The sequence below is a fragment of the Ptychodera flava genome, unplaced genomic scaffold (assembly GCF_041260155.1).
Source record: "Ptychodera flava strain L36383 unplaced genomic scaffold, AS_Pfla_20210202 Scaffold_33__1_contigs__length_2856901_pilon, whole genome shotgun sequence".
Taxonomy (NCBI): domain Eukaryota; kingdom Metazoa; phylum Hemichordata; class Enteropneusta; family Ptychoderidae; genus Ptychodera; species Ptychodera flava.
The window spans coordinates 2,694,327-2,719,416 of NW_027248355.1; the positions used below are offsets into that span (position 1 = coordinate 2,694,327).

Below are 25,090 nucleotides of genomic sequence, written 5' to 3' on the forward strand. Positions count from 1 at the left end.
AAGAAGTGATGTTATTCAATTGATTGCTCTACGATTATATTGTGACACAAATCATAAATCTCTTTGCGTCACCAGTGATTGATCATTTTATACATATATATATATATATATATATATATATATATATATATATATTATATATATATATATAATATAAGCGATCATTAATATTATCAGTGCTTGCACAACTTTTAGACGCTAGAAATCTGTCTCCTGTTTTTCATACTACAGTGTTACGCGCTCGACATACTTTCTAGCTCTCACGCCACGCGTTCAATACCTGTTCGGAGGTTGACCGTGCCGTGCGAAGAGCTTGCCTAACATATTACAAGAGCTTTAACGGAATAAAAACAGGGTAATATTAAAAGATTCAACTTATTATTCCCATATTTAGCTAACCGAAATATCTTTTTTCCTTAGAGTCGTTCACATGTCTTTCGGCAACATCACATCGTTGGCGGAAAGCGGCAGCCATCTTGTTTATTTACTTGGTTTATTATAAAATTGAAAATGTAGTTCGGGAACACGCAAAAAATTGATGACGTTCATCGTGCATATCTCGACATTGACCGTAAAATATCACGGCTGATATTTTACAGTAAACGTAATCAGGATGTGGCGATATGGGCATGGGTATATGATAACTTGTGGCATAATTGTACCCAAATGCTAAGTACGATATTCAACCTACATGATTCACAGTGTAGAGGCTCTATCTGTTGATAAAACGTTTTAAATTTGACGCCAAGCACAGAGTAACTTCAGATTCCAAAGGAACAGGTTAATCCCTCTTTCTCCAAAGAGGATTTATCTCTTTGGTTTGTCTATATAGCCTGGTAGAAAGAGGATTAATGTCTTCACTGACGGACAAATCGCATGAATAAACCTGCAAATCTAAGAAAAGGAATGCTGTAACCCGAACACAATATGCTGCAACCCAGAAACACTAAAGCTCTATCGAATACAGTGGGATACTCCCATAGACTCTTGGGTCTATGGATAAATTAACAATACCATGTCCCGATGTCTGTGAAAGATAGTGAAACAAGAAAACTGATAATTATCGGAGAAATCAGAGTCCAGACTTAAAATTCCTCCAGACTTGGCCAATCAGTTGTGGGTTATACTCAAAGCCTTTGGTACTTTCTCCTCATCTCGGAACTTGTGATAGAATTCGACTTGTACCTGCCAAACGTCAAAGTCAGCGTGTTAGTGTACAAAGTTCAAAGTACCATGGAAACATAGCATTTACATCAGTAACGTACACACTACCCACATTAAACTGAACTTAAATTATTTTCAACAAATTTAGAACGTCCTTGTAATAGGATGTAAAATAAATAGAGTCAAGTGAATATTTAAGTTTTGTCATCATATACTTTATTTACCCCGATCACTTAGAGCAAGAAGAAAAAGGGAGTAAATGATAGAGAAAACAGTAAAAAATCTCAATAATATAATAACGTCTGGTCCGCCTGTGATCAGACAATCTCCTCTCAGCGCTGTCAAACATTTTACGCAGTGAATTAAAATTGTTTTGAGAAAATGTTTCATATAAAATCTGCTTAGAAATGATCATTTGTACAAAAACAATTTGACAATTCAATAGTACGTCTAACGATTGTTCTTAACGTGTTTTCTCCGTACATGAAAAAAAATTGAAAAAAAAACCAGCGAGTGTCTTGTTTTCTGAGTATTCAGTGGTTTGCAGTTGTACGAAAATGACAGGAAGCCAGTCGCCACTATTGAAACTTCTTCATCAGATCTACCGTAGGACACTGACATGGCAACTCCCAGTGTAAACAAACAAAATGGCCGCCGCTCTCCTCTCCGTATGACGATCGAAATTAGAAGAAATTTAAGAAGTGGAAACTGTTTTATCGGTAACGATTGTAAATGCATTTTGCACCGCAAAAGTTCTCCCCGTGCTACTATTTTTGAGTATCAGTTTTTATGGTGTTCATTGAGATATAGAGGACTTCTAGCGCGTGACATTGTGACAATGTTACATAGTTTATAAATGAAATATGTGTATACTAATATTTCCATATTATGTCAAAGTTGGAATAAGAGTAAAGCCTAAAAAGTAAGGAGATTTTTTCTATTATTTGGAAAATTTTTGGCATTGGTATATGATAAATAGCTCATTAAAGCAATGGTAAACCCCTCCCGGCCCATAATGGACGAAAACAAACTTTGCACGACATAATGTACGAGGCGAAGCCGAGTACATTATGTCGTGCAAAGTTTGTTTGAGTCTGTTATGGGTCGGCAGTGAATATATTACATGTATTGCTATTATTTTATAGTTTTGGCAATGCCAGTGAATTTGTAGATGTAGATATCGAATAAAAATGTAAACTTGGCCTGTTTCAATAACATCCATGCATGATGAACTATTGTTGTCTCACGACTGTCATCAACAACATGTGCGAGATTTCATACAAGTAAAAACGTTCATTGAACTGCACTACCTTGTTTATATAGTGATGCAAATATTGGTACCTTACACATTGGAGCTACTGGGGCACGTTTTGATTAATTATGAAATGAATTCTTATGACATTAACCATCATTCATAGAATTAGTTTGTATTCTAATCCGTCATTATTACCAGCACTTCCACGACGCTTATCAGATTACTTGGTAGGATTAACATATTTTTGGTGAATTCAAAATGATTGGAACTTCTAGCCAACGACTTTGAAGGCGTACATCATTGGAACAAGGCTGTCTAATATTCAACGGCATGACATGACCTCCATAATAGAGTTCTTATATAATCATTGCAGTAGTACAATGCATGTACAATCTACTGACTTTCGCAGACTGAATTCGCTCAAGAAGGTATGAAAACGACCAAACACCTAAAAGGGAAGATTTTTTCTAACTGCCGTTTTTCACATTGATAAGAAGGATCGTCCGATATTTGTGTCCGGAGAGCTATTATTTTTGAACAACGATGAGTGCCCTGTCATTCCTCAAGACGACTTTGCCTTCCTTCTTGAAAGATACGCTTGAACCTGAAATGAAATTTAAGACTTGACGAATGAACTCAGGGGGAGCTGTTTTGCGACAGTCAACAATACCAGTCAGGAGTCCAACAGGAGGTTGCCAGACTCAGATTCTTCGTCAAAAAGTGTGGAACCATCCAAAATGCATTCCAGATTTGATGATGTAACTTTTGCCCCACGTCGTTCAAAGCTTTCTATGACATTATCCGGTATTACAACCCGCTCATCTATACCACAGAGTAATATCATTGACAGAGTGGCAACACTTGCATGCCTTTTGTTCCATGGTCGTCTCTGTAGACTATTGGCTTTTCATATTAAAATGAGCTTAAAAGGTGTTAAACTTTTTGGAGGCTTGGTTTGTGGTTGATAATTACACGAGATTATGCGAAACATACGACGAGATGGCATCGTACTGCCAGTCGCGTAGCAACCATGGTTACTTTGTGAGCTCTCAGGCCAGAAACACTGCCTCACGCCAATCAAAACATAACACGCCAGCAGTTTCATAAACATGTCCTTTCTTGGCGCACGTGTAAAAGACGGTATGACTGACCGTAAACCATTGAGTAAAACCAGACAGTATCGATAAAAGACTTTCAAATTTGGTTCAAACACACTCATTATATATTCATAAAAATATGAGAGGAATTTTTAAAACGGTAAAACCCACTTTCCTGAAGCTCAAAACACTTCCGTTTTCGCCAGCACATCAATTCCGATCAGCACCACACGACAACAACAACACAAGCTTTGTCGAACATACTTTCGCTGAACAATTGGTGAAAATCCGAAAATTACCGAAGGGTGCATGGTCGGCACTCTTCGGAAAAGAGAGCCAAGAGCTTCGTGAGGCGAGGCAAACATGGATTGCTTACGTAACCGCTTCACGCCTTAAACAATAGCTGTTGCCACTCTGTCTGATATTACTCTGTGTCTATACTTGGAAATCGGCCAGGGTACCACAGTTCATAAAATATACTTGAGTTATTTCCTGCCAAGAAAAACACAGTTTACTTGTGTCAGAGTGGTACTAACAGAATCTCACACTCTTAAGGACCCGGACTCAGATTTCGCACACTAGTCGGGGATATTTTGTCTCACTCTCGCTTGCAAGCTCGCGTGAGACAAACTATCCCCGGCGACGATCATATTTCTCACACCAGTTAGGGACATTGAGTCAAAATATCCAGAACGAGTGTGAGAAAATTGATCCCAGGGCCTTGGTGTGTGAGATTCTTTTTCTCACATGGCGACAAAATGCGTTAAATTTACAATGGAAACATTGATCTATTATTCAAGTGTATCAGAGACTATCGTACTCTGTGGCTTACTTTACAGTTTCGGTCTGTGTGCTTCCCATCGCGCCGTTGGGGCGAAAGGCCGTTTATTAACAGACAAATAGAAAGACTGTCTCTCTATTTGTCTGTGGTTTACAATACAACCGGAGCTCGTGTAATAATATACCGCTTTCGTATATGCGCATACACAGTGTGGGACTATTTCTGATAGGTGAGATCGATTTTTCCCACACCGTTGATCCCACACTACCGGTGACTAGGAATAAGAGAAATGATTGGCCCAATAGATTATGTATGAAGGAGATTAAAGTGCCAATTGATTTGTAGATCAAGAAATAGCTAGATAGAGATACATAATAAGGGATACTATAATTAAACACTAAAAAGGATAGTGTCGGCCTATCTCGAAAAAGAAATAATCGTATCAATTTCTTTTGACAGATATGCCCTTCTTACAAAATTTTAAGGTAAAATAGAATAGATTAGGCAATTTCCCCTTCAAATGAAATTTGTCAAAATAGATCAACAACATTTATATGCAAATGCCTTATAAAATGGTGATCTTTAAGTATTTCATTGCAAATTCAGTTAAATGTACAAACATCAAAAGTATAAACTAGGCAACGTAGTAGAGCTGGCGAAGCCAGTAAAGGACTCTTAACACTCCTATTTTTTGTAATTTTGTTGGGAGTTTTTGTTACTTAATCCTCTGCCCTACGTTCTTTCACTTTGAAAGTCATTAGTTTAAGCCTCTCACCTTGGGTGAGGGGCTCAGAATTAGAAAGAAGATTTGTTTAATTAGATTGATCATATATAACTAAAGTCAAGTAACAAATGGATCTTCAGCACTGTCTCGTAAATTTATGGGTGTTACCTACCTCCAGTATATAACACGATTGGAACTAATATGCGAATGTAGGCTCACCTGCTTTTCTTTTTAAGTTACACACGTCTTCTTTTTTATGAGTTATTTCTAATATTGCAACATTCAGCTATAGGGCACCTAACACGTTTGAGAAATTTGAAAAATATGAAGATCCAATTATTCCCAATCAGTTTCAATCGTGTTATGTGTGTGTAATGAATTGCAATCTGTAAATCGATAGTAGGGAAACAACTGCTGTCACGACTGTACTTAATAGTGGATGTGCCATAGGCTGGCCAAGAACTCTATGGGTAGTACTTTGACTGTTTCCTGTCAAATATTGAAATAGAGTCTTCGGATGACAGTTCTATTAACACGATTGGAAATAATTTGGAATAATTGGATTTTCATATTCTTCAAATTTCTCAAAAGTGTTAGGTGCTGTATAGCTGAATGTTGCACTATCACAAATTACTCATAAAAACAAGTGTGTACCGTAAAAAGAAAAGCTGATGAGATTACATTTGTAGATCAAATCAGCATTACTTCACTATCCAATCATCCAAAATTAGTTCGAATCGTGTTTATTTTACATAGACAGCCATAGACCAAGCAGGAGAACACACAGTAATGCTGTGAGATGAAAAGTTGTACAAGTTGTGGTGTAAAATCAGCTGAAAACTGAACTGCTAAATAAGGTAATCATGTTGGCATGGACTGGGGCGCCATAGTGGCTTGGCTTACACTTGGGGCAGTTTACTTGTTTGTCCAACAGAAGATGGTGCAGTCGATGTCTACTTGACGGAGCTACTATGGCAGAGCTTCATCTTTCCATGACAAAAAGCAGTAGAGTTAACTTTGACATACCTGCTTCTGTGACTATAAGAATGGTACCATTGTCGGCCAGAATGGAATAGAGATATTGAAGGACTTGATCAACATCTTTAAAGTAAGCTAAGACACCACACAAGAAGATACAGTGGAACTTGGTGCCCTGTGGCGTCTTCATGTAATCTTCGATAGTCGCTCGATTCCACGTGAATTTGACCTTCTGGAGTGCATCACTCTCACTTTCAGAAATTGCCGACTTGAAGTTTGCTAGCATTTCACCCGACGGTTCCGTAATGGTTGCCTCGATTCTCGGCAATCTTTCCGCCAGCTTGGTTAAGATCAGTACATCGAAGTCACCTGTAACGTGCACCAAAGTGATTCCTGGCCAAATGAATGTCGGTGCTATGAACTTCAGATTCAACGGCTTCAATGGCCTTGGGTGATGTGGTGCACGTAATCTTGACTGCCGCTTATACGTCTGCATCACTCATATGACGATCTGCTTTTGTTAGTACTTTGGCCGAACAAAAAAACTGTGCTTTTCCAATTACCCGACCTACCCTATTTTTTATCTGCCGACTTTTTAGACCTACATAAACACGGAAGTAAAAAAAATAAAGAAAACTCGGTAAAATCACGCGTTCGTTACTCGACATTTGATTCTTGCTTGAACGAGGACGTCTTTTATTTTGCTTTTCCTATATATGTATGATACATTTTTCTGGAAATGTTGTGGCCAGTGTTTGACCCCGGCCCCCTGAACCCCTGAAAAATGCATATTTAAAAATAAAAATATTTTGTAAAAAAATTTCTACCGACTTACCTACCCTATTTTTGAAAACCACGTTATCGGAACAGCACAATTTATTTTTCATTTTTTTGGCCTTATACGAAGTGACTCACTTGTTCCATTTTTTTCTTAACACGATTGGAACTAATTTGGGATAATTCGATGGTGAAGGTAATGTCGATTTAATCTACAAATGTAATCTCATCTGCTTTTCTTTTTATATTACACACTTGTTTTTATGAGTATTTTGCAATATTGAGACATTTAGCTAAGTGGCGCCTCACACTTTTGAGAAATTTGAAAAATATCAAAATCCAATTATCCAAAATTAGTTCAAATCGTGTTTCTTACACCAAAAGATTCGGTGAAGTGCAGGCGCTCCACGACAATGGATCAAATGCAGTAGGCAGTCCATGACTCAGTAAATTGTTCTAGTCCAAGCATACGAATCGCCACTTCTATGTGTCACGTGTCGCCACACGAACTGACATGGAGGCCTTGGGTCAATCGTGCTATGATTGTGCGAATTGTATTGACTGGAAATGCTATTTTTAAATATGAACAGCGACTCCTGATTATGGCACAAACTAGTACTATTGTAAGTATTTATTAAAAGTAAAAGTCCTTGGATTCAATGTACTGCAACATCTAGAAATAACGATACGTAAAAATTAAAAGGGGGTCATACGCGTGTTTGTGGTGATTTCTCTTCCGTAATGGTACAATTGACAACGTTTTCTGAAAGATGTGATTCGAGCTTTGCACACTTATTTTTGAATATCCAAGCACCAATTTTTATTTCCATTAATCACCTTATTTTAAGAGACAATATTATCTATCTCTCTATCTATAAATCTACTATCTATGATTATATATATATATATATATATATATATATATATATGTTTGTGTGTATATGTGTGTATGCAATCATAGATAGATAGATAGATAGATAGATAGATAGATAGATAGACAGATAGATAGATAGATAGATAGATAGATAGAATGTACACTTTCACACTACACTACATAGCTCACTTACCCGAGCCACTGCCAATGCCAAAGTGACGGAAAACTTCCGGGTTCTCTGTTTCGCCTGGTTGTTGACTTCTTTTGAAATTTCCCATGACAATGTCAGGAAACGTTTCGGAACAATACATATGTACCTTCTCAAATCTATCTGTCAATGTCTGATAGGATTCGTACATGCGCTTGTAATGATGGTGTTTGACGCCACATAGCTTGAATCTACGCTTCCCTCACTGTCCATGGTCGCCAAAGTGACCTTTTACCTTTGACCCACTGAGGACATCCCGAAAGCCACATTGAAGTGTACAATGCACACCATATATACGGTCAATACCACGAACGTTCATACCTAACCGTAGGGGTGGCGCTTTTCCCAGAGCGACGCTAACCCGACCGCCATACAGCCCCGTTTTTGGTTGATTTGAGGTACTGAGGGCTTAAAGTAGTCACAATATTTTCTTAAAGTATTTTTGAACGGACAACGACCAGGCCGATGGTCTCAAATATGCAACATGAGATGGAACACTGTAAGAAGCTTCGTGCACGTGTACGTTGTCAAGACTTCTTCGTTTTGGACTGGCAAGTCGTTAGTTTTTGTACACCTTTTCTTGTCAAATTTAACTTTAAAGTCGAAAGTATAACGTTATTAGAATGGCCTGTTGTACCTTAAATCGCAGGATGGCGAGCTGAGACTGGGGACGTGTTCAGCGTATGACTTACACACGAGTTTCATCTTTGCGTACTAGCTCCCAAGTGTGCCGAAATGCATGTATTTAATATAATATCAATTAATACTGAAGGAAAGCTACTCAGAACTACTCTCTTTGCTACGAAAAAGTTGTTTGTAGGACACACTGAATTTAAGGCCTGCAAGCATGTTTTGCGAGATTTTGCGACAGTTGGATGGTAATCAGATTTATTTATCAATGGGTATGCAAATCCAACGTAATTTATTCAGACTAGTTCGTTCAAAGAAAATACCGCAGCTTCCAATCCTGTTTCTCGACTGTCTATGGGTGCACATAGGTAGTTTACAAGTCCTTTCTGTTCATGTTGCGTACTTACCATGCAAAGTGTCACGTGATTTGATACATTGTCTCAACCAATCCGTTTATCGTATCCATTTCAATCTTTTTTACACTTTTGTGACATCAGTATATATGTCTTATACCGGGTCAATCGATCTTCACCCTCTAGTAAGAACATTTTCGGCGTTCTGTAAGTCGGTATTTCAGTCAAAATAGACGATTTGTTGGCAGTAACTGGTGGTAGCTAAATAAAAGGGTAAATCTACTTTGATTTTCGGTTTAGGTTTTGTCAAGGATGTCTCTTCAAAATTCCCGGCATCTGTTGCTGTGTTGATGAGCGTTTGCTTGATGACGTAGTTATGGTGAACAATAATCTTGCTATTAGTTTGCATTTTCTAGTTGCTAGACTTGAAGACTTTTTAATTTTCCCTTTAAACATTGAAGTATTTTCAGCGCAGATAATGTTTGTGTATTGTTTTTTGAGACAATTGTATCGTTATTTTCTCGTAATATTATTTTCTAATTTTGATTATTTTTCTCGGTGTCATGTTGCCTGTAACGGACATGCCTTGAATTCTCACTAATATTTTGCTTACATTCCATTACAGAGGCGGGGGAGGGCGAGGGAGGGAGGGGTCACTTATCATACATTTGTTGTGAGACAAAGCCAGACAGTGTGACCGCACGGCAACATACACGTCGATCGTTTATTAATACTTTACTCCAGTTCAAAATGTTCGGAAATAACACGCTACATCTATACCAGTGACATTGCGGCAGCATGGACCTGAAACTGACGTGTCACATGGTCTGAGTCCAACACCAATGAAATTATTTGAAATTACACTGCTGACGTACAGTTCCTAGCACATGCATTTCACTCATCGAGCTGAAGTCATGCACGTTCTGTATGCTGAACGCCTTTCCAGTCTAAGCTCAGGATCCCGCGACGCAGTGTACAACAGGTCGTTCTCAAAACGCTATGCTTTCGCCTTTTTGACAAGGAATGGTGTACAAAAATAAGGTGATTTATTTAAAAGCTGCTGAAAATACATAAACATGAATGTAGGCAAATAGTGGGTACCGCACGATGGCTAGGATGTACTTAGTAGTTTCAAAATATCTCACCTCACAGTTTCGGTTTTCGTTTAACTAGAAGTCCAGAAACCGTCTATCATGATTCTGGTGTTGTGTATATATATATATATATATATATATATATATATATATATATATATATATATATATATATATATATATTGCTTGTGTGAACTGTGTTGTGCTATTTTACCAATGGAATTTTGAGACTCGATGGTATGAGATGATTATTTTCCGTCAGCAAATTGTCATTAAAAATTCAAGCGTTATAAAATTGAGTGATGAACAAAATCTGGATTGAAATGTATAATGTGAAATAGTGATTACTTGAAGAGGCGGCTTGCAGTGTAAAATTTTGCAAAATCACTCGTAATTCATTCAAATCGTTGAGATGACTCTATAATTAAGTATAGATGAGTCATTAACGATAAATGTCTGGTTCTACTGCGAAAGAGTGTCAAAGCAGGATGGGGCAGATTTGTCAACACAGTGCACAGGTCAAATCTCAATCTTTGGTCATCGCTAAAGACTTAAAACCATGGTCATTATGTTACATCAGAAAAAAAACCGGTGAAATCAGCGATTTTTCTTTAAAATAAAATTATCAAAATTATTAAAAATAGTCACTAAATTCAGTGATAAAGTACAAATCTAAAAGTGTACAGGTTAGTTGTCTCAGCTGGGACGGCACAAAGCTCCGGATTTTAGTCAGATATACTGATGGGTGAGAAATCCCTTGGCTTGCAGGCTTGAGTTTGATCCGTGCAAAGCTCACAGAATAAATCCGGCGTGAGAGTGAAGGTCGTGAAAGGTCTTGAAATCAACACTGCTGAGGTGATCCCAAAATCTGACTGAAAAACTGTGCCGCCTCAATGATTCAATCTAGAGAATATAAGAACAGTCTAGAACTTCTATTGATATGCTAATTGCTGTTCTAAAATTATCTTCACTTGTAGTGAACACGACTAATTGAATTCAAGGTCATGGAGAAGAATGACCTCAAGAATGTTCTGAACTAATTAAACTCAGGTTATGAGTGGGGGAAAATGACCTAAATGACTAAATATAAAAATGCAAAATACAGAAACATACAAGGTTCGTCTGAGCGTTTTTACAGCGAGTTATGTTATTATGGAGAAATTAATTTTCGCCCGCTATGTGTAGACTCCAGATGCTTGCAATGACAACGGATATCTTACAAACTTCGGCTGCTCTGGTAAGTTGAATAAAAAGCCTTATGACATACTCATGGAAGTAGAACAAGGGCATTCGCTCTACATCAAGGAAAACAAATAATATTTTTAAACCCAGAAACACAAAAGCGCTATCGAATACACTGGGATAAACTAGCAATACCATGTCTCGATGTCTGGTAAAGATAGTCTAACAAGAAAACTGATATCATGTAATTATCGGAGAAATCAGAGTCTAGACTTAAAATTCCTCCAGACTTGACCAATCCTTCGTGGATCAACTTTAAAGCCTTCGGAACTTTCTCCACATCTCGGAACTTGTGGTAGTTGTCGTGCGTAAGATTTCGACTTGTACCTGCAAAACGTCAAAGCAAAGGCCAGCGTGTTAGTGCACTAAGTTCAAAGTACACTTGAGACAGTTTTAGACAAGATTCGATTTAGAAAGGCTTCACTGTATCACGGGAACGTAGCATTTACACATGGTCCCTCTATCACTGGGACCGTGATTCACACCAGTAACTTACACATAGGCAAATTTGACTGAACTTTCACCAGTTTCAAAATATATTAAGGTAGTTGGCGCCTCGAAAATGAAAGCCTTAAACGTTCGATTAAATTTTCTTGACCATTCCATGTCACAAATTTGTGGTCACCCAATATTTTGTGACACAGCGAAACAAATTAACAAATATTTTCAGATATTTGAAATTCACAATGGCCACCATCCATGTATTATCTCCGATAGAAGAAAATAAAAGTCCCGATTTTCGCAAAACTAGGCCGTTGAAAACTTTATCTACTTATTTATATAGCGTCCGAGACAGGCCCGGATAACCAATATAACCACGCAATGATTGCTTTATTGAGATACCAGGGAAATTATAGAATAATGAAGTAAGCAGCGATTCAGCTAGAAAAGTACTCACACGGAAGGAGTCCGCAATGTACCGGACTGAAAGGTCCGTCGCTCGGGAGCGCTCTGTACGCTCGCTCATATTACTGAATTTACTATGTTTTACCGTGTACACCTCAGATTTATATTCAAGCAGCAGTGTTTTAGACTTTTGTAGGAACGATTGAATTCATGATATTTGGAGGTTATTACCCGATATCGCCTGTTCCTGTGTCGTATCAGCATGAGTGTCATTTGTGCTGCGTCCGACACTCGACTTCGTCTCGTGTCTTAGCACAAATGACACGAATGCTGATACGACACAGGAACAGGCGATATTGGGTATTATTACACCTCACTCATTCAGCGTGCACTGCCATTGGTTAAACATGACTCACGTGACATGTAAAAGAAACGTGATGATGCCCTCTGCGAACTTGATGATGCCCTCGGCATTTGATATTACATGGATGACGTCATTTTACTTACTGCGCATCCTTTCTGCGCAAAAGAAATTGTCGTTCGCTTGTTGTACTTTGCAGTTGTTAACTTGTGGCTGCGAAACGTCATGCAGAGCTGTCATCGGCACAGTTAGACGATATTTTGATGCAAGTAAACAGCAAACGAACGAAAATGGCAACAAGGAATGCAATTTCTGTGTTCAGCGACTATGCAAGCAACAATTTGGATACGCCACCGAGGAGATCGGCAAACTTTAGCGGCAACCCTAGACTCGGCACTGACAACATTTTACGCTGAGGTCCGGACTCAGAAGGCGAACTGTACTCGAAGAAGTCTTTGTGTTTTTGTTTCTTTGCATGTTTGCTTGTTTGGTGTAATAAAAATAATAACACACGAGAGCTTGGGCAATATCACGATTTTTTTCCTGCCCTCGGGCTGATGGTCATGATCGAAATACTGATGATGCCCTCGCCTACGGATCGGGCATCATCAGTATTTCGATCATGACCACCATCCCTTGGGCAGGCAATAAATCGTGATATTGCCCTCGCTCTCATGTGTTATTATTTAACTATATCATACCAGAATATTGATGGTGCAAATACAGCGATCTGATTGGTCGAGACGCGAAAAGAACCGTAGTATATTGGCGATATACCACGGCTGGCATGTATACGCGCGTGCTCTCAGCTTTGAGCAAAAATCCGTTTATGACGTTGCACGCCAGAATTTTAATATACTGTTATTATATAATAGCAAAAAATCACACCCAGCGACGGTATATCACGAGATTTTGACCAGTTCACCATATATGAACTCGCTATCGCTCGTGCATATATGTCGTAAACTGGTGAAGATCTCCTGGTATACCATCGCTGGGTGTGCTTTATTGCTGAATAACCGATTTATCATATGCCCATGTCCATAATTTTACTACTAGTACGAAAAACCTTAAATTTTGAGGCTTTACGTTATTACGCCTTGCGCATAAATATCGGAATATTTATGTGAACAGGCTTCATTCATAAAGTATACGACGAAGTTAACATCACGCCCGACATCGCTGCAAGTCGTCCATATCTAAATGAACCACACCGGGTTACAAAAATCGTCATACAAGAGGAACCTTATGCTATTACAATTGTAACCGATCAAAGACTGTCCTCTGCTTTAAAATCTATCCTGATTTCGATCGCGCTCGATCGTCGTAAAGCACGGAGCTAGCGCGGAGAGGGGCTGCCATTTTGTTTGTTTACCCTGAGAGTTGCCATGTCAACAGTCGTGGCGCGCGCGACATCACTGTCACGCCACGCGCTCAATGCCTGTTCAGGAGTAGATCGTGCACAGTGCCGGCGCCGTGCGAACGGTAGAATGTTTGCTAGAGCTTGGCCCAAAATACGAGAACTTTAACAGGAAAACCATGGGTAAACATTACAAGATTCAGCATGTTATTTCCGTATTTGGCAACCAGAAATACCCGTGTTCCTCGAAGCCCTTTATATTTTTACGTCAGCGACATCGGTTCGCAGGCCGGGAGCGGCAGCCATTTTGTGTGTTTACGTTGTTTACCAACAAACTGATGAAGTAGTTCGGGAAAACTACAAAACTGATGACGTTTATGGTGCATATCTCGACGTTTACCGTGAAATATCACGGCTGATATTTTACGGTGAACGTCACTAGGATGAAGCAATATGGGCATGGGTATATGATAAGTTATTATAAACAACGTACCTTGTGGCGGGAATGTAGTTGTGGGTTGTATCAATCGCAATTTCCTTTTCGTAATAACGTCAGAAACCACTTTGTTGACACCCGGCGGAAGAATATAGCGAGCTTGGAGACCAATGTCAGACAATCTCCTCTCGGAGCTGACGATTGAAAGTCTTATGGCTTTTGAGTACTGTATTTCCCAGTGACCAGGCGACATCGGTCCGTCACATCGAATCCCAATTTCATATCTTCTACTCCACTGTTTTACAAGATCCGGGAACTCCTCGACAAAGTCACCGTACACGAACAAGGTCAACGGTACATCCATAGGATAAGCACTTATTGTGGATATCAGTTTTCGCGCCCTTTTGGCATTCATTCCAACTTCGATAGCGACAGATACGATAGTTGTCCCGTATATTACTCTACAGCTGTTGAAAACTTGCCCGTCTGAAGCAAGTAAATCGTCCGGTATCTGTGAATAATACAATGCAACAAAAGAGGTGTGTATCAAACCATGGTATTAAACAAACTTGCTGTTTTTCATAATACGTTCTGGAGACTTAGCTATGGGGGTCCATAGCTGTGTTGTTTCAGACGGGATTCCTGGCTTTTACAGGCTGATTTTGACCTCTTACGACTTTTAACCCTTCCATCACAGCTATGGGAAGTTTCCATTGACAAACGTCCAAATCCGCCCGCAAGCACCCTTTGCGCAAGTTTGTTCAACGATATTTCGAAAAGCTTCCGTCTAAATTACAAAATTTCAACACTCATCGACAGCTTGGTTATTACGAACTTACCACGACAAAAAGACACCTGCAACAAATTCACCATAGTACCACTTCGTTTTAGCTTTTCCCGACATGACTAGCCTCAAAACGTTATTTTTCTGGTGTGAAATTGTTGAACGAGGCTCAGTGCTTTTGAACGAGGCTCAGTGCTACACGTCACTACTGTCACGTGAGTGGTGACCTCTCAACTTCCAAACACAGCAACTGGAGACCAAGTCACTCATGGTATTTATTCACCTAGAAAAGAAGCCCATGTCTACAACTACTCTTGGCTAATGTGCAGCATCTCGGAAGCTACTATCCACTTGGGTGCAGACTCCCTAAGTTGCGGCGAATAGTAACAATCGACTAATCAGATATAACTCTCCGAGCAGATTACTTTGCTACAACACAAATACATTTTAACAAAATAATTTTCTTTTTTCAAGCTTCCCTCACATTTTATTCACTGACTTAAAATTCTTCAATTTTATTGAAATGTCTAAAAGAATTCGGACTTCTAAATGTAAGGATAACGAGATTTTCCAACATCTTTTGTCCATACTTGAGAAAAGTGGGAAAAAAAAACTTAGCATATCTCCTGTGTTCCACTGGCCATCCAATGGCTTGCAGACGAACAAACACGAAACAAAGACGTTTGCGACTTTTGAGAGTTTTTCATCAGATCTACGGTTGAAGACCGGGCAGAGCAGTCAACTAATTCGTGCACTTGGCATCACAAATAACAACACATGGTAATTATGATAGCCAGATTAATATTTATGGATCAACGTCAAGTTGGTCTTACAACAAACCATGTTCATTGCGAAAAGGTAAACTTCGACGAAATGGAACAATTTTAGGGAAAAAAAGCTTCATGGTCATTGTCTCTCAATATTGACGAAGTGGATGAGCCATCAGGAAACCTGAACAAGGACATCCTTGGAAGCTTCGAAGGGAAAATTAAGAAACTGTACTACTTACTATCGGCGAATTAACTTCATCAAAGTCGGCGAATTCTTTCACTTCGCCTGTCCACGTGATCATCTTTGTCTCTTCTTTCCCTACTGCATCAACAATTCTTTGCTTTTCTTCCGCCGTTTCGCCCGTTGGCTGCCATCCATGGTATTCCCCATAAAATCTTGAACAAGACGAGGATACATCGTTACAGTGTTTATAATTACGCAAAACATGCTTGCCGTTCAGACTTAAATTGTTTTTAAATGTCCCAGACATTCTGGTCCGTTTGATGTGAACTTGCTGCCATCAAATATCACATTTGTATGTCAACAAGCATTACTGACGTGAGGGTTCCGAAATATTAAGCTGAAGTTAATTAAAGAAGGGTAAAATATTGTTCAACAATAATTTCATGACTTGTTATAGAGTTCATATTAACAAATAAAGAAAGTTAATATTGAGAAACTGACAGGGGGGGATTCACTTTTATATTATTTTATTCTTCCATGTGCAAGCGTATACGCTTAAGTCAAAGACAAACAGTTTTACGAATTACTTCCATTTTATTTGTTTGCCTAGACATGCAGGTTTGAGCATAGCCCGTTAAAAATATTTTTCAGGTTTATGGTAGAAGTGAGAGCTCTCTGTTTGAGTTTAAGAGGTAAAATTCGGATCTCTGCAATAAAGCAAGCTAATTCATTCTTCCCTGAATGGAAATGGCAGCCAGACATACATTAGCATTCTAGCCATTTGGTAATGATTTTGCCCCCCCCTCCTTACGGGGAAGGGGGAGAGAGCGGGAGGAGGGAGAGAGGGGGAAGGGAGGTAGTAAACACGGGCAACCACATACTGAGAGGGAGACAGCTGTACACAACAATAAGAGAGAAAAGGTGAGATTAAAAAATGACATAGACATAAAATGAAGCAGATAGGGTAAGAAAGAGAGGTACAGAGAAATAACACAGTAGGATACAAATATTGCTGTAACTTTATACACCAACACCTACTTGTCGATCCATGCAAATGTACCATCCTGAAGCATTTTCCGCAAAATGCCATACTCGGCGCCCTCAACGTCCAATTTAAAGATAACATAGTCTTCTTTGTTGACGTTTCGTTGAATCCACTGTGATAGGTCAACGGTAGGAATGACGTCATGCCTTGAAAGTTTTCGTACACCGCCATCTTGTTTATCAACGCCTTCCTTTCCACTGACAAATAAACTTCCACCTCCCCACTGCATGTCCTTTCCGCTGTTTACTTTTCCCGGATACCATACTCCCTCACTATAAGCAGTCATGTTACCTTTCAGAAAGTAAAAAAAATTGTTATAAATTGATATTTAGATAACAAAGTATTTGCAGATGCCAAAATTAAAGTTGTAGGTTCCATTATTAATCATGATATTGGCGAAAATATATGGAAAGCTGTGACTGTTCTCAGTGTTATACTGGACTTAAATATCTATTGTGATGTTTTCTTTTTCCAAATTAAATCCAGTTTGCTTTGAAACATTTTAAAAATAAATCAAGCAACAATTTATTCTTTCATATTTTCCCAGAACCCTAGCTTCCCACGCACACAGTTTTTTTCACACTCAGATGAAACAATGTTTCCTTGGAGTGACATAGTTTTCATGGTAGATTTATTTTCTGTAACTCTGTAAAGAGCATAGCCTTTTGTAATACTGCCTTTCAAGGCGCCACGCTCGCTCCCTGGACCACTTGACACGTTTCAGATCAGCTGGGCTTTGCAACAATTGGCATGCACGTATTAAAGGATAAGTGTATAGCCTTACCGTCCTTGTCAGCAACACCGACAGGGCAGTGGAGTGTGTGACCTTTGTCCTGATAATATGCAAAATATGGTGCCAGTCCCGCATCAATCTCAAACGAGTGGATGATGTAATCTTTTGCATCCGGGTACGTTTCCCTGAAAAGATTGACTGTTGAAGCTACGTTGGCACCGCAATCTAGCAATATTTTTCTTGGTCTTAATCCATGAGAGAGAGAGAGAGAGAGAGAGAGAGAGAGAGAGAGAGAGAGAGAGAGAAGAGAGAGAGAGAGAGATTTAATAAATGGCAGAATCACATGAACACGATTGGAACTAATCTGGGATAGCTGGATGGTGAAGCAGTGTCGATTTAATCTGCACTTGTAACCACTTTTCTTTTTTAATATACACACTTTTTTGTAAAATTGGAACATTCAGATATAGGGCACCTAAAAATTTTGACAAATTTGAAAAATATGAAGATCCAATTATCCCAATTAGTTCCAATCTTGTTCATGGCAGAAATCCGAACACCTCACTTGCTATTCAAATAATTGGTGTAGTTGTCTTTGCTTGTTTTGATCGAATGAGCATGAAAATGTTGTCTTTTTCTGACCATCATTACTTCCCAGTGCTTTTCTTTACAATACGATTATATAATTGTTACCCAGATTATGTGATCGTAATTCAACCATGGTTATTCATGGATTTCCAAAAATCATCTGTGCGTATCATGTCGATGGCGTCTTTTACCTTACCATTTTTTATTATTCCGTGTTAACTTTACGATGAAGAATAAATTTTCGATTTTTGAAATACGAAGACGCTGGAAACTTGTACTTACACGAAGAGCTTTAAAATGAGCTCCGACAAGTGATAGATCAGAATAGAATAGAATTGATAACATTTGAAAGCCCGGATATCTGTCCCCGGGGCGCGTTCTACTTTAAATGCAGCTTTTCAGTCGATATCTGATAGATCCTTACCTATTTCCTTCCACTGCTGGCTGTTTACCATACCGTTCTTCTTCGAAGCTGATGAAGCAATTATGATATATAATTGTGATATATATTTTATATTTTTTGATTTATATGATCATGATATATATTTTATTTCGTAACAAAAAGGGGTTTACCCTCGACACCAATCTGATAGGCTAATACAAGGTTGTATAAAACCAAGAACAGTATTTAATGTATACACCACCGTGTCAAGTAATATTATGCCGAAAAATTCTGCGAACGAGGCAGACAATACACGGTGGTGAAGTGTGAACTGCTGAACGGTCAAGTTCAACAATGCAATGCGCAAGATCTGTGACGTATGATACCTGGACGGTACTCAGAGCAATTTCAATCAAATTTCACAGTAGCGCACGAAACTGTTGGGCGCTCCCTGGCGTTGTTGTAAAAATTGCAGTGCTTCATGCAACTGTATCGATGTTTAACAAGCTGGTATGCTTGACACTTGCTGCCACAATGGCATATAAAAGGTTATAGGTCACCCAACGTGCCTCTACATGGCATATAAAAGGTTATAGGTCACCCAACGTGCCTCTACATGCGGTGCAAAATGTTAGACACCGTGCACCATATGCTGCAGTGATTAAGCGGAAGCTCAGCACATCGTGATAATACTATGCAATGACGTATGAAGATCTTGGATTTTATACAGAGAGTCAAACACTGCTTTGTTCATTAAAGTTATGCTCAACGGAAAGTAGACGATGAGATTAAATGATACCTTACTCAATTACTAATTTACATCAGACACTTATATTCTAAAACTACACTAGTACCTCACAATATTGCTTGCGAGCGGCAAGTTCTCAAAGACAAGAATAACAAATACCAGACCTAAATGATTCCTTAACATAACAGTCGCTTGCCTGCTTCTCTGCCGACATGAGTGCCTTATCTCTTTCCACTGGTTTATTGCCGTAATCTTATACCACGATACTAATTACACAGCGACAAAAGACAACTGTAGTTCTTGCTGAAATGAACGTCATCGCCGGGGGGTAGACCGGCCAACATTGTTGAGACACTGCTCAGTAAGTGTCAAGTAGATTGGATTTTTCAATCTTTAAAATCATGACTTCTGCTTTTGCCAATTTTCATTTTCTTTGACACTAAAATGCCTTAAAACAGATTACCCCTAATTCTTTGTATGAAAATGCCTCGACCTAACCCCCCTAATTCTTTGTAAAACAGGTCCACACTTACGATTGATAAGAATGGGTATTTTGCCAAACCATGGTGGTGAAAATGTTACAATCAACTGCCACTCTGTAATTTGTGCTAGAGTGAAGATAAGTGTGGACAAAAACATTTGGATAAAACTGACTTAATTTGGCAATGTTATCACGCATGGGGGTCTCTAGCTATGTACCATATCGCCAACTTTACAATTACCTAAGCTACTGATGATTAATGTGTATACTGTCTATGTGTCCACTGTTCTGTGTATCTCTTCTAGCAGTCAAACAGTGGTGCAACTCAGTGGTGCAACTATTCTCATGCATACTCTTCCAAGTACATTTGATTGGGATGTTTAACGTTTTGTGTTTATTATATCCAATCAAATGAGACTTTGTCTATCTGTTATTCAATGGCTCAAAATTGATGAGGGTCAATTACAGATTTGTATAATCCTCTACAAGATTTACTCGCCAAACCAGAGAAACCATATAATTATTGTCTGTCTCAAGATATCTTTGCAAGAGCTTTTCAGACAAAACGTTTGATTCATGAATGATGAAGATGTTTCATTATTTGCCTTTTATATATCTCTTTGAGAGGCACATATGTTACTTCATGCTTCAGCCAACTTACAGTTGTCTTTTTGTCGCTGTGTAATTAGTATCGTGGTATAAGATTACGGCAATAAACCAGTGGAAAGAGATAAGGCACTCATGTCGGCAGAGAAGCAGGCAAGCGACTGTTATGTTAAGGAATCATTTAGGTCTGGTATTTGTTATTCTTGTCTTTGAGAACTTGCCGCTCGCAAGCAATATTGTGAGGTACTAGTGTAGTTTTAGAAATAAAGTGTCTGATGTAAATTAGTAATTGAGTAAGGTATCATTTAATCTCATCGTCTACTTTCCGTTGAGCATAACTGTAAAAAGGTTAAAAGGCATAATGTGTCAATCCACTTGCTCTTTGTCCTCCATTCACTCTTCTCCTGATATGCAGCGGGCTCGGAAGGTTATATCTGATTGGTCGATTGTCACTATTCACAGCAACTTAGGGATTCTTTTTGTATCATTTTATTATAACGGTAAGATTCAGCCACCCAATTTGACATCAGCTTCCGAGACGCTGTACATCAGCTCTCACTCTTTAGTGTTGTGTACAGACAGCCATAGCGTTTTCTTTCATATTCAATACATGCTGTCTCGATTGACTTCCCGTAGCATTCTATTTAAAGGTATACTGTCACCTGTTCCAATTTTGCCACAGTTACCATGGAAAGAGAAAATCTAACTAATCACAGATTTTAGCGGGTGGCCGCTTTTTAAAAACAGTGTCCTCACATGGGCATTTTGAATACCAAGGAACGCCCCTTTGACCATATATGGGCATATTTAGATTACAGGTGACTGTATACCTTTAATACATGCTGTCTCGATTGATTTCCTGTAGCATTCTATTTAATTCTGAGCGACACAGACAACCAAATGAGCTGGCATTCTCTTTTGAGCAAATATCCAATTGTTAAAAAATCCCCAAACCAAATGTGACGCATTTAGTCTAGGGCAAGGCCAAGCAGAATAATCGTAGGGAGCTGCGGGAACTCTCGTTGACTTCTCAATGATTAGTGCTGTCACATTGCTATCGCCCCGGGTTTCGATACTGTAACACTAAAACATGAATTGTAAGCATTAAGCTCTAAAGTCTTGGCATTCACAAATGGAAATTAAAAATGGAATCGGTGAACACATAGTAGAGAAACTGGAGATTACCAATGGCATTTGGTTTTGTTTTTTTGTGCGAAATAGAAACTTTCGACCTCACATTCATACACATACATGTATCGAGACATGAATCCATCACTTATTCCATAGTACTCCTGACATAGCCAGGGCACGACTAGCGGATCCATCATATTCAAAGTACCCAATCGTACATCTTGCCAATTATGGAAGGCTATTTCAGAGTTTTGAACATGGTGTATCCATACATGCATTGAAACTTCAGATATAAGTACATATCCTCCGAACCATCGATTTAGGTTACCAAGTTGAGGATGGGAGCGGTTCAGTTCGTACGTGGCGACGGTCATTTTGCTTCAACTTCGACATAACAATACTATTTTTTATACGCCGTAACCGTTTGTATTTAATCGCCGCTGAATGAAAAAATACCAACAATACACACACAGCACACAGATTGGTACCACCGTTTTCAATTGTTGTAATTTGTCTCGCGATGTTATCAATTTTCTGTGACTCACCTTCTGCGAATCTCTGTCTTTCTCCAATTCTCCAGGTAGTTGCGCGCTATGTTTATGTCCTGGGTTCGCAAGGCGATGTAATTCGCACGCTCTCCGAGTTGAGCCAGCATATACCCCATGAAAAAGCTCGCCAAAGCTGCCGTTGCCACGATCAAAGGCTGTCTTCGACCCCTCATTTTAGTAAGTTGAGAGCTGGCGTAGCTGGGAGTGGTTGGGTCGGAGAGGAAACAAGCAATATTTACAGACATAATTTTGTTGTTAGTAGAATTTAGATTCAACCAATACCAAACCTTGTCGTCGATTTATGTTTAGAGCGAACGAAATTTAAATATAAATGGTTGCATTTTCGTTTTGGAGGACGTAGGTATGTAACGTTATATAAGGGAAGATATCCCTGCTTTGAAATGAAATTGAATTTGGAAGAATAAGTCGAACATGCCGAGGCAGCGACTCTGCTTCATATACAAACACCAAAACAATGGTCATGAAATGCACACGATGACGTCATAGCAGCGTTTAATGCTTGTTACATGTTAATCTGAACACACCTGTACTTGTATCGACCTGTACACCGAATCTGAGTATGTTTGTTTTTTCTGATCGCTTTTTTTCCCTGCACAATAATGTACGCATCAATATGATAAAATGGGGTCAGCAGTTTCCTTTGACCACATGAAAACTTCAAATAATGAATTTGCATATGTAAACCTTTGTGGTCAACATTTTGTGTATGTTGTTTTTTTTTTAAAAAACCACTTCTCCTACTGATTGAAATATTCAAATGTCTCATCACATTCAACGACTAGGATGACAGAAAGTACCCGAACTATATTGTTGTTGCTCAGCACAATCCACGCCCCCGAAATATTTGAATCCGGTATGACCATGCGATTTCAAAGTGAGAAACTGCAGTACAATATATAACCTGTGCTCAGTCGGCTTCACGCTAATCTTCTCGATTTCCGTACACAGGCGCCGCATTCTGGTGGAGGTAAGGGAATGGACCATTAGATCTTGGGAGGGGGGGTGGTCACAATGAAATTGTGAAAATTTTTTTTTTACTATTGTAAATTTCTGAAATTTTTTCTTTTCCAATTGAGATTAGCTGTGCAAATTTTTTTTTCAGAGTAATTTTCAGATTTATAATTTTTTTTTCGTTCGTCGCTGTCTGAAGATAAAGAGGGCAAACATGTGGTGCCAAGCACCACAAGCAGCCACACAACCCCTTGCTGCTGTTGGAGCTTTTGAAAAATAGAGATTAAAATGGTGTTATTTGGTGGCACTTGGGGAGTATTTTTGCGGGGGGAGGTCAGGAGGGGGTGTCCCCTCCTGCCGTTGGAGCTTTTGAAAAATAGAGATTAAAATGGTGTTATTTGGTGGCACTTGGGGAGTATTTTTGCGGGGGAGGTCAGGAGGGGGATGTCCCCCCTCCTGCTGTTGGAGCTGTGAAAAATAGAGATTAAATTGTGTTATTTGGTGGCACTTGGGGAGTATTTTTGCGGGGGGTGGTCAGGAGGGGTGTCCCTCCTGCCATTGGAGCTTTTGAAAAATAGAGATTAAAATGGTGTTATTTGGTGGCACTTGGGGAGTATTTTGCGGGGGGAGGTCAGGAGGGGGGTGTCCCCCTCCTGCTGTTGGAGCTTTTGAAAAATAGAGATAAAAATGGTGTTATTTGGTGGCACTTTGGGAGCATTTTTTTCGGATTACACATCTTCCTCTGAAACATGGTCTTTTTGCTCCTCAGTAGCTTCGTATAGTTTTGAAAATTGACTATTTTGGTTTCTGGCTTCCCTTTCTACTGCGTGGTGAAATGCCTACATTCACCCCACCAAACATCATGCATATCTCATGATTACAATTGATTTTGACAAGCTGAGAAGCTAAAATAAGCTAAATAATATAGTGAAATTTGCATATTTGTGTTTTTAGAGCAATGTTACCCTTTTTGATCAAAACATCTATTTCTCTGTAGCAGCATGTCCAAATTGATTGGATTTGTATAGATGTGTTGAAATTTCAATATTTATCTTTTTGGGCAATTTATGCCATTCATGGTCAAAAAATCTGTATTCTCTGAAAGGGCTTGTCCAATTTCTTTGAAATTTGCTACACAAAAACGATTAACCATGCAGATTTATTCAGTATTTGCTATCGAGAAACTTTCAAAGTTCAACCGTTTTATGTGTTTTTGTGTTGGGATTTGTTGGATAGATGGCATTCTACGTAGTGTATTGTTGAATGTTAAAACATGTGTTGCTGTTGTTATTTGAGGCTGTTTTTTGAGAAAAAAGAATTGAAAATGCCTTTTTAAAAGCAAAATAATACATAATGACTTGATATGTTGTTTTATCATTATTGACGTGTTTCTACTTGTTCACCCATTCTTGCATTCATCATTGTAATAAAATGCTGTGGAAAAAATGAAACTGATGTGGCCTGCATCTGTTTACCTTGATCTTAAAAGGCAAATACAACTTTCTGTCTTGACAACCATACCATAGTTTCAATGTTTTACCTAGTGTACCTGCTTGGTTTGTACGCAGGAAACAAGTAGAAAACAGGCTCTATAATTTCATAATTTTCAAGTGATCAGAATACAAAAGTCCTGAAAAGAGGGATACAGTCACTCTAAATGTATAAATTAAATTAAAAATGTGCCGGGAGGATGTATTAAAAATACAGAAAGTTGCTTACTGTCGGTAAAATCTAAAAAAAATTCAAAATTTAAAGACTTTTGCAGATTTTTTTTTTACGCCTTTGTCTTCTTATTTATTTTTTTTTTATTTTGCAAACTAGTTTGAAGATTTTTTTTTTCCTAACTTTCTGCTCTGAAAATTTTTTTTTCTGTTTTTGACCACCCCCCCTCCCAAGATCTAATGGTCCGTCGCAGTAATATTCTTGAAATTACCGACC

General features: G+C 38.8%; 2 protein-coding genes across 3 annotated transcripts; both read right to left on the minus strand.

The window, feature by feature from the left end:
* Positions 1-164: 164 nt before the first annotated feature.
* LOC139127561 (histamine N-methyltransferase-like) lies at positions 165-8,536 on the minus strand. Of its 2 annotated transcripts, none has more exons than XM_070693466.1 (3): positions 7,844-8,536; positions 6,048-6,368; positions 165-1,185 (listed from the first exon to the last, which is right to left on the minus strand). In XM_070693466.1, the coding sequence occupies exons 1-3, from the start codon at positions 8,007-8,009 to the stop codon at positions 1,151-1,153; spliced, it is 522 nt and encodes a 173-aa protein (XP_070549567.1). In that variant the 5' UTR covers positions 8,010-8,536; the 3' UTR covers positions 165-1,150. The 2 variants fall into 2 exon arrangements, with proteins under 2 accessions (XP_070549567.1, XP_070549566.1); XM_070693465.1 differs by lacking the exon at positions 165-1,185 and adding an exon at positions 1,408-4,008.
* A 1,510-nt stretch (positions 8,537-10,046) lies between these two features.
* Positions 10,047-22,428, minus strand: LOC139127560 (uncharacterized). The gene is made up of 7 exons (XM_070693464.1): positions 22,178-22,428; positions 18,709-18,756; positions 17,748-17,941; positions 16,957-17,254; positions 15,974-16,130; positions 14,238-14,691; positions 10,047-11,504 (listed from the first exon to the last, which is right to left on the minus strand). Exons 1-7 carry the CDS (start codon positions 22,423-22,425, stop codon positions 11,281-11,283), a joined length of 1,623 nt encoding a protein of 540 aa, XP_070549565.1. The 5' UTR covers positions 22,426-22,428; the 3' UTR covers positions 10,047-11,280.
* Between the last annotated feature and the right edge of the window lie 2,662 nt (positions 22,429-25,090).

What these genes read in the sequence shown, in the direction of transcription:
- LOC139127561 (XM_070693465.1), bottom strand. Translation starts at nt 8,009, where the DNA reads ATGTACGAATCCTATCAGACATTGACAGATAGATTTGAGAAGGTACAT. An exon ending in TGGCATTGGCAGTGGCTCGG is followed by an intron (nt 6,369 to 7,843) that starts GTAAGTGAGCTA and finishes TGCACGTTACAG; the next exon opens with GTGACTTCGATGTACTGATC. An exon ending in TCTTATAGTCACAGAAGCAG is followed by an intron (nt 4,009 to 6,047) that starts GTATGTCAAAGT and finishes TTTTCTTGGCAG; the next exon opens with GAAATAACTCAAGTATATTT.
- LOC139127560 (XM_070693464.1), bottom strand. Translation starts at nt 22,425, where the DNA reads ATGTCTGTAAATATTGCTTGTTTCCTCTCCGACCCAACCACTCCCAGC. An exon ending in AAGACAGAGATTCGCAGAAG is followed by an intron (nt 18,757 to 22,177) that starts GTGAGTCACAGA and finishes TTGCTTCATCAG; the next exon opens with CTTCGAAGAAGAACGGTATG. An exon ending in ATGAAGTTAATTCGCCGATA is followed by an intron (nt 14,692 to 15,973) that starts GTAAGTAGTACA and finishes TATTATTCACAG; the next exon opens with ATACCGGACGATTTACTTGC.